General features: G+C 47.0%; 1 protein-coding gene across 3 annotated transcripts in view; it reads left to right on the plus strand.

Annotated features, from left to right (window-relative positions):
- The first annotated feature begins 7,125 nt into the window (after positions 1 to 7,125).
- Positions 7,126 to 15,602, plus strand: part of GAP43 (growth associated protein 43) — a 158,461-nt gene continuing 149,984 nt past the window's right edge. For 2 of the 3 annotated variants that reach the window (XM_069202651.1, XM_069202653.1), the window contains exon 1: positions 7,152 to 7,473. In XM_069202651.1, coding sequence (XP_069058752.1) covers positions 7,444 to 7,473 — 30 coding nt within the window. In that variant the 5' untranslated portion in view covers positions 7,152 to 7,443. Of the gene's footprint in view, positions 7,474 to 15,602 lie in introns of all 3 variants that reach the window. The other variant, XM_069202652.1, reaches the window with a different exon arrangement.

Consider the following 15,602-nt stretch of genomic DNA (forward strand, 5'->3'; position numbering starts at 1 on the left):
CCAGGGGTAGCAGATTCCAGTGTGCTGCAGCAAGATAGGTGAAGGATCGGACTCCAGCTCTGGCTTTTTGACACGTATAGTTTTGGCTAAGGCTAGATTAGTGGATCTCCAACCTTTCAATATTTCATCCCTTCATATTCTCTCCATGATATTAGTCTACCTTGATATTCCTACCCTCAATATTCCTTAGTACAAGCTTTCTGAGGTTCTGACCACAGAATGGTATCCGTAAGGTGCGTATACTTGAAAAGTGCTGTGTGTGCTCGCTTAAATTTCACCAGGTATATCAGGCAAAGTTTTGTGAGCAAACCCACATCGGGAGAGCTACTACTGTGCAAGCATTAATTATGATTTAGGAGTATGCAAGTTGTGTGCCTGGACTGAGATTTGTAGATGTGGTGGAGGGAAAGCCCTAGTCTAGTCATAACGCAGTGCATCTCAACTACATAAGGTATTTCATGTAATGACTGGTACATGAAACCTAGGAGGAGGATTTACTGCATGGTTCTGCCAGTGTTTAGTTTAAGCAGGTGGCTGCCTGTGGGGCCCACTGGCACTCTTTTTTGGGGGACAGGCACTTATTTTTCCTCATTAGACTCAGATCCAGAGCAACAGTGGGAGCAAAACACAAAGAGAAAGACAGAAAAACAGTGAATAGAAAGAAAGCATAAGTGAAAGAGGACCTGCTGGTGTGAAATAAAGTAGCAGTGAGTGCCTGGTGGTGGATGAAAGAAGCATTAGGTGGAATCAAGACTATGCTGCCTTAGTACTTCTCACCCCTAACATTCTATAGTGCCAGCCATAGGCATCTGAGCACAAGTTTGAGGCCAGGTACTTATGAACAGATGTAGTAAACTCTGTTTGCAAAATAACAGTCACAGTTGGCAACAAGTATTTTTGCGACCAGAGTGCTATTTTGCAAACTCGCCTTTGAATTGATGGGACGGTTCACAAATGACTGATTCTTAGCTGGACGCAAATCAAGCTACCTCATGAATATTAATGAGAAAGGTCCCAATTTGCAACCTACAAGAAACTGCAGCCATCACTGGGATGGTGGCCTGCTGGGATCAGCAGACCGCCATGTATATGATTGTTTTTAAATAAAGTAATCTTTTTTGTAAACACAACCTGTTTTCTTTATAGAAAAACTGAATGCATTTTATCAAAAAAAGGGAAATGTTTAACTTACATTGTTTAAGAGTAGTCCAGTGGTTTATGGGACCACTGTCCACTCTTACAAATGTATTTTTTAACGTTCTCAAAGAAGAAGAGATCCCTTGGAGACCCTTCCCTGCTTGTGAATGCATTACCAGTACACTTGTGTAGTTGGTAAAATATTAATGCTTTTGCGATTGGATTCTGGTTTCACAATACTATGACATACTGTTCTGATTCACTATTTGAAAGGGATGTCCTAAACCTGCCCCTTCCACCTACCAAATGGGAATTGGATCGCAAACCCAAATTATTTGGTAACAAGTTACTAAATCTCAGTTTGGTGTTTGTATGCAAGGAAAAGTGGTTTTGCAATTGCAAACGGTACAATTCTGCGAACCAAGTAGTTTGTGACCACAAAACTGCTTTGTGCGTTACAAAGTAAGCACTGGTTTCAGCTGAAGAAAAACACCACTTTAAACATAAAGGCACAGATAGACTTGTTTACAACCACAAGCTCACACTGGTGCCCCTCTACAATGTATCTTTGTGTTCAATGCCCAGTGGCATGACCCTATAGATTGCATGGAGAAAGGTGTGTTGCCTAAATAAATGCTCCTCACAGGCTTAGGCGAGCTGCAGACCAGAAACAGCTGCACCAATCCACGCACAGGTGTGAAAGGAGTGGATGATCATGCTGTGAGAGTGAAATTCTGTGGGATGGACTGAAAAGGAGGTGATGATGTCTTTCAGGGAAGAAGCTTTACACATACTCAGGAGCGCAGGAGTCTGTCATTGCCACTTCGTCGTAAATCTGACTCATCAAAAACACAATTTCAATAACTCATCTGTTCAATTCTCCTTAAGTGCTCCACTTTTCCTAATCTCGGTGAAACATGAGTCATAAGAAGCATGTACTGGAACTGTGATACATATTGGTAACATCTGGAAAAATCAATTGATACTGAAGCTCACTCAAAACACAAAAACACTGGTTATGACTATTGAAACTGATTAGCCAATTCAACAGGACTCCATCCTGGACCAATTCAGATTTATTGCAACCCTTTGGTTTAATTAAGGCAATGCTTTAGATCGCCAGGTACTGTCCTGTACTGAGTTGCTGCACTTCGATTTGAAATGGAGAGTGGGTGCACTTCTGAGCAGGGCTGTAATACATTTAAAGGGACAGAACCTTCACTTTTTCAGGGTCAAACAGTTAGTCTTAGACAAGTAAAACCTGCTCTTCTGTATTTTCATTTATGCCACTGACTTGTGAAATTTGTCACTAAATCATTGCCAAAAGGATTCATTTGAAAAAAAACAATAAAAAATCTGGAATTGGCTTGTGGCAAAGACTATAAACAGTGATGGTCCTTCAAGGCGCCAACACCACCACTTCCCATCACTAGAAAGGGATGCACAACATAGAACTGAGTGATATCCACCTGAGACTGCAACTAATTACCCTACGTATGATAGGCACAACCACACGGGTAGCTGCGTCTCTCTCTCCTTTGGTCCACTGCACGCACTAGTGCGGCTTCTCATTCACAGCTCCATGCATGAACAGCCTCTGCTGTACACATACAACACCAAAACATCATTTGTGTTTCTCTACATCCCTATAATAGCATCTCTAAGCCTGTCACTCAATACTACTCGCTACTTGCCAAGATGCAGTGACAAAAAAATAATAAAAACTCTTACTTAAAGATTATATGACATAATATTGTAGCCAGAAATATGATCCGGCGTAAACACTGTGTGCGAAATATTGTACACAGACACATTGTCCCATTGGGTGCAGCTTTTCTCTTATTGAGTCCAATGGGGAGATAATTTTGTGAATTATATTTAATACATCATATGTATGTCAGCCAATTTTATTATAATTGGAATTCTATTTATGTAATGCTTACTGTCCCTGATAAGGTGTTGAAGCGCTTTTTGGTGACTAGCACGCTACTCCGGAACTCAAAAAGGATTGGTGGTGGATTGGTATAGGGAAATATGAGTTAATTTGAGCGGTGTCTGTTGGTTGGATTGAATAGGATACTGGGGGTAGAGAAGATGGAATAGTCTAGAAAGTTTTATTTGAGCGATCATAGTAATAAGGTGAGGTTTGGGATGAGTAAAAGGAGAGATGGAGGAGGGAAGTGTATCTAGGAATTAATTAGGCAGTTCATACTAGTGAAATGAGTTTGTGATGAGTGAAAGGAGGGAGACATGAAGGAAGAATTTATAAAGGGTTGTTTTGGAAATCACAGTAGTAAAGTGAGGTTTGGGGTAATCCAAGGAGGGACAGAGGAGGGGAGAGTCTAGAAAGGGTTATTTTTGAGATCATAGTAATAGAATGAGGTTGGGGTGAGTCAGAGAGTGGGGGTAGAGGATATATTGACAGTGAAATAGGCTGAGACATAAAGTAGAGCATTGGATGGAGTCAAAAGTTTTTTTGCCTTTCTTTCCTTCTAAAGTAGGGGTAAAGTTATAAATATATAGATAGAGAAGTATATAGGGAGGGTATACATGTATAAGGAAGAGGATATATTGAGATTTAAAGTAGTATTTTATAAATTCAGACTTTCAAGTGTTGCTGTACTTTAAGGTAATGTATTTGTGATATTTGTTTTATAACTAATATTAAAAATGATATTTATCTCATTATTTAAGTAGTGAAGCAAACAAATTGCCAGTATACCATTTACATATTGTGATAAATAAAACAGACCCATAAGCATCTAGTCAAGTATCTTATATGAAAACTATGCAGTGACCTATATACATGTTAAGCAAAGAATATATACGTAAATATTTAACCATGAGTAATATATACATTTGTTAAGAAGTTCTAAAGAGTATCGATATATGGTTTAAAAAACTGTATTATTATCATACATATTTGTACAAAGAAATACACATATCTAGATACATATAATCAAATTATAAATGTTTATAATTACAGGGATAAGCTGTATGTGTGATATTTTGGTACTAAACCTACGCACAACATAAAAGCTCTTCTTGTGTGGATTGTACGTGAGACACACAATCCTCCACCCAACCACTCCTGTTGTCTAGCTTGATTTGCTTACATATCCACAAATTCTCTTCAGTGCGTCTGCCGGGTTAGGGAGTGTTTCATCAATGCAACTACAGATAAATTTAGGCAACTGATTCTGAAGTCAATTGAGCCTTGGCAAGATGACCTTTTGGGTGCCTTTTTCTTCTGTCTGTAACTTTGAACACTAGCTCTGCTCGTAACCACCAGGGATGTCTGTTCAATGCTGTTTTCATATTGCACAGAACCTGATTATTTGTCTGTCCTCAGGAAGTTGTATAGAGCAGATTAATCTCATTTTCAGTCCCTCTATCTGTTCTGTGACCCTGAAAATGTAATGTGATTTTTCATCAACATCCTGTTCAATATTACTATCTCTGTTTCTACCACCTATGCAAAGACCAAAGAAGCTGCTGTGTATCAAGATGCCAAGTTTCTCAGCACATTATTTATTTATATTAGTACACAAACATATGCGTCTTGGCCCAAACTACCTCATCCCACCTTCTGACAGCCATACGCATCTACACCATACCGTTTACATCATTCTTGCATTCCCATCTCTGCTTCCCCACATCCATCTAATGTCGCACCTGACAATCAGGGTCATTTCTCTGCTTCCCCTGACATCTGACATATAGTCACCCTAAATTAAATCTAAATTTCCTCATATTCAAGTGTCCCCTCAACTAATTTGCTTTGTCCTACAGATTAGGCTCATTGGCATTATTTGTGTGTAAATGCATAGTGATCACTTTCAAGGAAGCCTAGATGACTGATGTGAAGAAACAATGAAAGTGTTGTACGTACCTCATTGGAAAAAAAGCATTGAACAGCATTTCTGTTATGTGTGGCTTCTTGTGGAAGTTTTTAGCGAGAATGACATGTTTCAGACCCAGTTATTAACCGCAATGACATAGCTGCAGTCAAAACCAGGGTGTGATGCCGGTGCGATCACAGGCAGTGATCCACTGCCTCCCCTGGATCCCCTGTGACCCAAAGAAGGAATGCAGATGACGATCTTCCGCAGTCAGGTGTTATCTCACCTGTCAGCATGGGGCTCTGCAGACCCACACTAGGGCAATGGAGGCCATACTGATGAGCAGCTCTCCCAAGGTCATTTTAGTGTGGTACCAGCTATTCCTTTTCAATGTCGGAGCAATAAACGCATCTTCAGATTGGGAGGGAGAAGTACTATGAAGAGATGGTGTAGGCATGCCATAGGACTCTAGGTAGGATGTTATGCATTTCTTGCAGGAGATGGAACAAGGCAATGTGTAGAGACAGGAATCTAGTTATGAATGTTCTGTATTGGGAAAGGGTAAGTGGTGTATTTTGCAGTGGTTTAATAAGCAGGGTTTGTTTTGCATTTGGTGGAGGTTTAGTCCATGGTATTACCAAGAGCAGGTGGCATGGATGGCAGAATGCCAGGTATTTCTCAGTTCTTTAACATTTGGTTGGAGCAAAAATATGGTTGGGTGGTCCCACACCCACCTCCCTTAGTGGGTAATGCCAAGGGATGTGGGTGCGGGATGTGGCAGGACAGTGGGATTTGTTTTTACATTTGGAGGAAGGTTGTCTAATGCCAACTGCGGTGAGTTTTCTTGGCAGACCAGCAGGTTCTTCATGGCTTCCCTGTGACTCTTCAGCCCCTGCACTGCTCATCTGAGCATTTGAAGATGGTGTGATGGGACATAGCATTACATTTTATATGATTAACTGAGAAGTGGATGTTTGTCACTTCTGAGGTTTGAGTGACAACATAGACAAATAAGGCATTGCTCTTGGTGTCTGTTTCATCAGCCAGAACCTCTTTGTGAAAAACATCCCAGTTATGAATAGATAGTTGTGTGTCTGTGTGGAGACATGCAGTTTTTTCATTGCATTTGATATGGATATGTTCATGTCTGGATAAATGTGTTTGCTGCATGTGTATGATTATGAGTGTATATGTGTTACAAAGGTATGGGCTTGTTTCTCTTTATCTACGACTACGTCTTTTTGAATTAATCATGTGGTTGGTGTGTGTGTGTGTGTGTGTGTGTGTAGTGACGATGTGTGCTTGCTATGTATGTAGTATTGGTTTTTTAAGTTATATTTTATTTATGTATTTAATTCTACAATTGTATACAGAGTACACATGGCCAGAAGGCATCAGAGTACATTGGATACATTGTTACAGCGGATTACATTAATAGTAGTTAAACTCGGACGTTTGCATCAGTGCGTGTATAGAGGAGTTACCTATGTACTCTGTGTATCTACATCTGTGTGTGTGTGCTCATGTGCACACGAGTATGTAGGTGTGTGTATGTACGTTTATGAGCCTGTACACATCTACTACATGTACATATGTTTGTGTGTGTGACTTATGAGGTGGTATCAGTTTTATCTGTGTATTTTTCTATATGTAGTTTCTTTTTCTATGTCAGTTTGTGCTTCGTGTCTATGTATGTGTAGGTATCTGTGACTGAGCATGAGTGCCAGTCTATCTGTGAGAATATCTGTGTCTCTCTGCATGTGTGTCTATATCTGTCCACAAGTGTTTACGAGTGCCTACGTGTGTTATTGTATGTGTGTGTTGTCATTTGAGTATGTGTGCGTAAATGTATGTGTTCATGGTTGGTTGTGCTCGCCTATTTATATGGAAGCCTATGGGTGTATTTGTGTGTGAGTATTTGTCACTGGGTATCTCTTATGTGTAGTGTGTGTGGACGCGGATTGCCTGTTTGTGTGGGTCGTTTTATGCCTCTGATGATGATGTTGCGCGTGTGTGTCTGTCTGTCGGTGTTTGTCTGTAAGTATCAGGGCACCGTGTTAGCGTCACTGGGTAATTGGGTCCAGATTGGAGGAGTTTAAATATTCATGAGGCTGGCAAGGAGCTGGGAGGGGTGGGGGCTGGCGGTCTTGGATGCTAGGAGGAAGGGAGGTGAACAGTCATTGGGAGCTCGCTTCAAGTCTGGGGAAGGTACCGACAGCCAGGGAGGGAGCAAGAGAGAGAGAGGGGGGAAGGAGGGAGAGCGCCTGCGTGTGAGATGAGCACAGGACCCTCCAGTCGCCGCTAGCTGTCCCGGTGCACGTGTGTATGTGTGTGTGTGTGCGTGTGTGCGGGGGAGCGTGAAAGAGGGAACTCAGAGAGGTGCGGAGAGGGGGGACACGCTCGGAAGAGAGCTGCAAGAAAGGAGAGAGCGCGAGGAAGGAACCGGGAGCCCAAAACACCAACCATGCTGTGCTGTATGAGAAGAACAAAACAGGTAGGGTGGTCGCCTTTTCATCGGTATCTGTGGGTGTCTCCTGCCTGATTTCCTGCCTGGGGGGTGCTGGCTGTCTGGGCAGGGCGGGAGGTATGTGGAGGGGATGAGATGTAGCACTGGAGATGGTGTGCCGTCGGTGGGGTGGGGTCCATGGGCTACAGATGTCGACAAGCTGGAGTTAGGGTGGGGACCACACGGCGGGGCGGTCGAGAGAGACGTGTAGGCGCTATGTTGGGATGGGCAGGTGAGACGGATGCTGAGACCTGGGCAGGGTCGGCGATATTTAACCTGGAGGATGGTTTTAGAGGCAGAGCCTTTGAGGCGCTGGTCTGTGGGTGGGGTGGGTACGGAAGGTGACTGTTGAGAGAGAGCCTTTGAGATGCTGGGCTGTCAGCGGGGTGGGCGCGGCGAGGAGTGGCTCTGCTGGTGTGTGGGATGCCGCCTTCGAGACGCTGAGATGTAGAATGAATAAAGATGGGTTGGTTCTGTGTCGCCTCTTAGGTGCTGGTCTGTGGTCAGGGTAAGAAGCGGGTGATCTGTGTAGTGGATCTGGGGACGGCGCCCCAGAGAGGCTGGACTGTAGGCGGGGTGGGTTCAGAAAAGGTGCGCGCTGGAGGCGTGGGGCTGCGCCTTTGGGAAGTTGGTCTGTGGGGAGGGCGGGTGCAGGGGAATGGTCTGTGAGGAAGGTGAGTTATCTGACAGGATGGGCGCGGTGACTATGTGAGACATGGGATGCTGTCGGGGTTGGGTGCATAGGGTGTCGAGGGGGTGTAGATGGGTGCATCAGTGCTCTGTTCCTAGGGTGGACTGGCTTTTGGTGCTGGTTTGATGGCGTGAGTGCTTTGCTGTGACGCGGGCCCACCTGTACCACTGAGCTCGCTGCTCCTAATGTACTGGGGATGGCTTTTCGGGGACCCTGCTGGAGGTGACGGATGTACAAGGTGTGCTGGCGGCGCTACTCGTTAGAGGGGTGGCTGCCTTTTGGATTGGCTCGCCCACTTCGTGTGCATTAATTCATTGGGACTTTGGGAGTGGTACACGGAACAGTTGTGTGTGTTGGGTAGTAGAAGGTGTGTGCGGGGACGTGCAGGAGTAGGGGGGTGGGGGCAATGACTCCGACGGGTCGGCATGAGGAGGGGCCATGGGGCCAGGGCCTGATGGGCGCGGTGCCAACCCATCCAGCTGACTGCGACCTCAGATTAGGTGGTGAGCATTATCTGTCTGTCCTCGCGCCACCCCTCTGGGATTGGCACCTGGGCATACCACAGCATGGAAGGGTGGAGTGCTCTGCGGCCGACCCTTCCCCACTGTATGCGGCGTCCCCATCCCCCGCCCCTCCCCACCACCGGAAAGCAGAGGCTGCAGAAAGTCTTGCCGGGAGCCAACCTGTTGTGCCAACGAGGACAAAAGATGGTGGCAAAACATTGCTCTGTGCAGGAACTCTCCCAACCCCACTCAAAAAAAAAAAATGCCCCAAGTACCCCCACGGAGAGGATCTGGGGAGTCTGCACGTTGCCCCTGATGTTCTGGGGAGGGGCATCGACTGCGGGAGAAGAAAGCCTGACCCCGCCCTGTCTGAGATCACACAGGGTCTTCTAGGACTAGCAGGCACCCAGACCTATTGTGGGCAGATGGGTCCCTCGCCGCCTCCATCCCTGCCCATGTCTGTTGGGGCAGCTCTGGGCGTCTCAGGCTGCTGAAGTAATGCCTCAGGTGTGTGGTTGGGCGCCTCAGACCCCTTCAGTACCTCCAAAGGACGCGCCGTTTAGGACTATGATGCGGCAACGGGGGGTTACGGAGCTGAGAGAAAAGAACCATAAAATGGTCTACCTACTACCGATATAAAAATCACCGTGTGGTCCTCGGTGAGGGGAGGGTATCGTCCGGTCGGGTGAGGGATGCTCGCGTGTGGGGCGATGCACGACCAGACAGGACGGTGAGCAGATTTACAGAGCACTCTAGGCCCGGTGCACAGCATTACAGAGCACGCTACCTCCGGTGCACTGCATTACACCGCACACCTATCCCCGGTGCGAGTTATTACACAACACGCTACCTCCTGTGCACAGCATTAGAGAGCACGCTAGCCCCGGTGCACAGCATTACAGAGCACGCTACCTCCGGTGCGAGGTATTACACAACACGCTACCTCCTGTGCACAGCATTACAGAGCACGCTAGTCCCGGTGCACAGCATTACAGAGCACGCTACCTCCGGGCACTGCATTATAGAGCACGCTACCTCCGGTGCGAGGTATTACACAACACGCTACCTCCTGTGCACAGCATTACAGAGCACGCTACCTCCTTGCACAGCATTACAGAGCACGCTAGCCCCGGTGCACAGCATTACAGAGCACACTACCCTCCGGTGCACAGCATTACAGAGCACGCTATCTCCGGGTACTGCATTATAGAGCACGCTACCTCCGGTGCGAGGTATTACACAACACGCTACCTCCTGTGCACAGCATTACAGAGCACGCTAGTCCCGGTGCACAGCATTACAGAGCACGCTACCTCCTGTGCACAGCATTACAGAGCATGCTAGCCCCGGTGCACAGCATTACAGAGCACGCTACCTCCGGTGCACTGCATTACACCCCACCCTAACCTAACCTCCGGTGCGCAGTATTACACAACACGCTACCTCCTGTGCACAGCATTACAGAGCACGCTACTTCCGGTGCACAGCATTACAGAGCACGCTACCTCCGGTGCACTGCATTACACCGCACACTTACCTCCGGTGCGCAGTATTACACAACACGCTACCTGCTGTGCACAGCATTACACAGCACGCTACCTCCGGTGCACTGCATTACACCGCACACTTACCTCCGGTGCGCAGTATTACACAACACGCTACTTCCGGTGCACAGCATTACACAGCACGCTACTTCCGGTGCACAGCATAATACAGCACGATACCTACGTGTAGAAGTCCTCAGTGTGGGGGAGGGGAGATGAGACATCGTCTACCGCATATGTGGGAGGGTGGGGCGGGGTGATACCCCATCCTCAAAAACTGTAGCTACAACTTGCGTGTGATGACGATAAAATTTAATATACACAAGGAAATGTGGGTGATCTGGTGGTCCCTGTCCCCCACAAACGTAATGGAAACTGTGCATTAGAGGGAATCCGTGTTTATCTTGCTGGGGGCTTGGTGTGCAAGAGGGCCGTGTGGCTGTATATGGGGATGATGGGGGGCATAGAGGCCAACCCCGACGTTAATACCGGCTACGCGCCCCCACCCCGACCAGTCCTTACAGCAGCACTCTATCTTGGGGTTCAGGTTACAGAGTGAAACAAAGTTCGTTTTTAATCTTTCTTACACGAAGGGGCGTGATTTTGTTTCCAAACATGAGCAGACTAAATTGATCCATTGTGTAGGGGCGGTCGTGACTTGTTCACGCTTGGGCGTACTTGTGAGAGGCGGGTGGAGCTGTGATGGAGCTGTGCGAAAAGGAGTGGGGGCTGCTCCAAGGCGTGGCTCCCTTGGCAAAGCCCTGGAAAATGGGTAGCGGGGGCAGAGGCCGTAAATGATGGGCAGATGAATGAATGGGTGGGTGAACGGGCGGGTGTTGGAGAAGTGTGTGGATGAACGTACGGTGGGTTGGTGCATGCACGATTGTTAAGCTGGTTTTAGGGTGTCTGGAGGAGTATATAAGTGGGTAGTAAGTAAATGGAAGGTGGTGCATATTGGAAAAGTGGGTTGCTAGACTAGGGTCGATCTAAGTATGGATGCATGAATGGATGCATGGGCGGGGATTGCTTGGATGGACGGGGCTGCAGAGATGGGTGGTTGGTTGGTAGGGTGCGTGCCGGTGGTTGAGCGAATGGTTGGAAGGTTGGGTGAATAAGAATTCATGGATGATTGTGAGACCGAGAAAGAAAGAGGTAGCGAGAGAGGACAGGAGAGAAAGAAGGAAGATAAATGCACGATAGAAGGAGAGGGGGGAAGGAGACGGATGCACCGCCTGGTGAGAGAGGTGGTCCAGCTCACAGAGAGACAGGAAGAGAAGCGAGAGGTGGAGAGCAGCTGCAGTACAGAATGGCGAAGCACTGGGCGTTGCTGGTGCCCTGAGGGGGTGCGATGACGCGCATTGTTGGTCCCAGTCTCTGAGCATCCACAGCTCCGCATCCCTGGGTACCACTAGCTGCGCTCCGCGCACCTGTCTGCTCATGGCGCCTGCTCATGGCGCCTGGTGACGTGCAGTGCTCGGGTACCCGACGCGTCAAAGAGCAGATATCTAAAAATACGAGCGGGCGTGACATCCACCAGGGATTGACCCGCAAGGCACGGGCGCTTGATGTACTAAACAGCAGACACTTCTAAATACGGGCGGGCGTGACATCCACCAGGGACTGACCCGCAAGGCGCAGGCACCTGATGCTATCAAGAACAGGCATTTAAAAAATACGGACGGGCGTGACACCCACCCGCCTTGGCACGCACGCCAGAGGCATCTCCCCGAGAGGAGTAGTCAAAAGAGGCCTTTCATTCCCTCTGAGCCCCCAGTTCAAAGTTCTCGGCTGCCTTTGTGGGAAAGAGGGGAGGTGACCGGAATGTTAACAGGGTACAGGCGGGTATTGGCTGGACGCTGCCCCTGAATCGATGCCCAGTCTGAAGGCTGGAACAGTTCTCTTCCTGAATCGAAAACACAAATGGAGCATGGAAGGATGGGTACATGGCTGAGGAGGAGGGATTTGGGTGGCCTTGATGGATTGATGGATCACTAGAAGTTTTGGAACGTGGGTTGATGGATGGAGAGCTGGATACATTGATGGAGGACAGCGTGTTTGGGTGGATAGATGGTCTGCGGGTGGGGTGGAAGAATGGATGAATTAATTAATAGACCTGGACTCCCAGACCAACAGATAGCCACTAGCAGTAGTTACTGCATATAAATATAATAATTGATACCTACTGATTAGTTCTATCAATGTATAAGCAGCTAAACCTGCCTATACATTGACGATGGATAATATTCCGAGGACGGGAAACCCTTGCGTTAGGACTATAGTGTGCTTACTAACACGGTCTTGCGGTTTCGTAGCGCTATAAAGTAATTGTCATTGCTTAGCTCTGTTGCACTCCTGTTATTGATTGTAAAAGGATAAGAGGCTGATCGCTCTGGCCCCATTTTATCCTCTTAAGTGTAGATTGCACACACATGGTTTCGATGGCTTCATGATGTCACTGATGTGTGGCACTGAGTTTGCCGCACGCACTGAATTGAGACTGCACATGATTCCCACTGGTTAAAGTACTGAATATGTCTTCTTGAAGGAGGTAGGCCACGGGTGGACGGGAAGGGAACCTACTATCACGCGTCGCCATTCACATAGGCATTCGTAAAAAAAAATGGCCCCCTGAGGACGCAGGGCGCGCGCGAAGGGCGCGCAGCCACGCCCAGCAGTAGCAGCAGAATGCCGACTGCACGTCTCACTCCAACCTGCCTGCACCCAAACACCAATTCATTGGAATACACTCTGATGCGGGCATCGGTGCAGCCAGGCCGGGCACCCGGCGCCAAGGGACCATCTCCAGCCACTATCAGGCTGGCCGCGTGGGCCTTGTCCGCATGGACGGAAGGACTAGAAAAGCTGAACAGGAGCAATGGGAGGGGGAGGCTGAGAGAGCGACAGAGACAAGGGAAAAAAAAGGCGAGGCACATTTCCATCGCGCTGGGATTTTTCGCCCTCGGGTCCTGCAACGTCTCCTGCCGTTTGGGATCCGCAGATGACTCAATTGCCCCCCAGACATCGAAGGCTGGATCGCTTTCTGAATACACAGAGGTGTGAAAGGTGCATTAGCATCTTTTGAACATGGAGATATTTGAAATGAATGATATGCAGCAGGTTAGGCTACATCTGAGATGCTGCCTGGGCCGCGAGGATGCTTGGAGCTACAAACCGGGAGCACTCACTGTTTGCACGAAAGAGAAGCAGGGGTACCGGTGGCAAGGAAGTTCGGAGGACAAAAGACAGACCCATGGTACCAAACTGCGGAATATTTGTTTCAAACATTATTCTATATTCCCTGGGTCCTGGAAACTCGTGGTGGGGGCGTTATGTCACCCCATTGACACCTTATTCACACTCTACCTCCATGAGGCACACCAGTTGTTTGACAGTGGGATCACTGGCGTCTGAGAATGGCGTGTTGGGCAGCTAATCACTTGGTCAACCCCAAATCCAAGGATCTTGTAACTTCAAAAGACTTTAAACCAGTTGCTGCCCCTGATATCGTCTAGGACATTGAAACCCTCCTCGTTGCCCTTCCAGGAATCCTTTGGCACATTTTGTGAGACATTGCTCTGGAGTTTACTATGGAGTGGTCCCTCGGCACCGCTAGTGGACATGATGCAAGCATCCTATGGATCCTGAAGTCTTTGAACATTTTCTCGACACCTTTTCCTTATTTCTCACTTTCGGAAATATTGTGGAGAGCGTAGTTGTGGCCCATGCACTGAGATCTGTTGAGGCCTCAAAGCCACTCGGTGATTCATAAAGAGAGGATGCTCGGAGGCTACTCTGATGTTCTTAGTAGGCCACACCCTTCTGCCTTTATAGAGGAGGCAATTTTATGCCCTTGTCCCTTTGCACCCCCTAGTCTTGGCAGAAGCCAACCTAGATTCTGCCTGTGGGTCCTACCATGGCTGTATTTGAATGATGCACTTCATAACAGTGGATTTCCTGCATCCAGTAGTGTTAGTGAGATGGCTAGTGGTATGTTCTTATATGGTGTCCAAAGAGCCATCCTCACCTGGAATGAACACTGAGTTGGTGTGCTGCCCCTTGTTGGTCATCAAATGCATGTGATCGTTTCACAGCAAAGGGTGGGGACCTAGATAAACCGGAACCAACACATTGCTATAAAGCCGCACCATGCTGAAAACAGATACCATGTTACTTTATAAAAAAAAAAAAATATGGTGAAAATATTGTTTTTAAAGACTATCAATACAGTCAATAACGGCGCTCATTAGACATGGTGCATTGTAAATGGAAAGGCACGTTATGGAAAGATACATATATATAGACATTTGCATCATTGTCGACCCTATTCCCAAGAGAGGAAACCAAAAGCCCAAGCTTGACACAGTGAGTTATTTTTGTGACCTCCGTCAAGCATGGAGATTATTTCTGTCGATGTGGAAAAACACAGCAAACATTTAGCGGAGAACAATATTGAGAACTTGCATGTGATACTCGCAAGGGCTTCACGTGTGCCTCATTAGGAAAGCCAACAAAAGTGCTCATTAAGTCAGAACAAACGAGGATAGCTGCAGCGGAAATTCTAAAAAAGCATTGGCTACCGAATTGTACTTTACAAACTGGCATGATGTACCATATCACGATATAAACACTAGTGAAAAAAGCAAAAATAATATTGTTTGGAAAATAGACGATGGTATTAAATCATTCATCTCTGCAGAAAGACGAAATCTCCACCTTCCTAAAATGTTGGACGTGTTTCCACCAAAATACATTCCACGCTACCTTCATCAGGCATGCTCGTTCAGTATATTCTGTTCTTGGTTCTACCTACTAAAGAGGCAGCATTTATCAGTTGCTGCTTTTGTGTCTCACAAATTTAGATATGAATTTCGTTATGTAAAATATGCGACTTATGAATATTAAGGGCTCAGTTTGAGTCTGTGGTTGCAAGTGGGGCTCAAGTGAGCTCAGCTCTAGCAACCAGCACCTTTTTTCCTCATCAGACTTTGACCCAGACCAAGCGAGACAAAAACCAAAGGGGCAAAGGGGGCGGGGGTGGAGGGGGGGGGGGGGCAGAAAGAAAAACTGTGATATATAAAGAAAGCAGGGGGAAAAAAGAACCTGAAAGAGTAAGGTATAAAAGTAGGGAATGTTTGGTGGTGGATGAAAGAGGTGTGAGGTGGAATAAATAATACACACCTTTGGTACTAGACAGCCCTGCCATTCGATAGAGCCAGCTGTGGGATTTTGAGCAAAACATTTAACTCTGTCACTTATTTTTCTACACATTAAGCACTGCCTATGCCCACATAAAGATTGGCACTGGAAAGACTGGTGCTTTGATAAATCACTTGACCTTGCATTTCTGTATGATACACAATCCACCATCTCTCTTCTTTA

Source organism: Pleurodeles waltl, chromosome 8 (genome assembly GCF_031143425.1).
Source record: "Pleurodeles waltl isolate 20211129_DDA chromosome 8, aPleWal1.hap1.20221129, whole genome shotgun sequence".
In the NCBI taxonomy this organism is placed as follows: Eukaryota; Metazoa; Chordata; class Amphibia; order Caudata; family Salamandridae; genus Pleurodeles; species Pleurodeles waltl.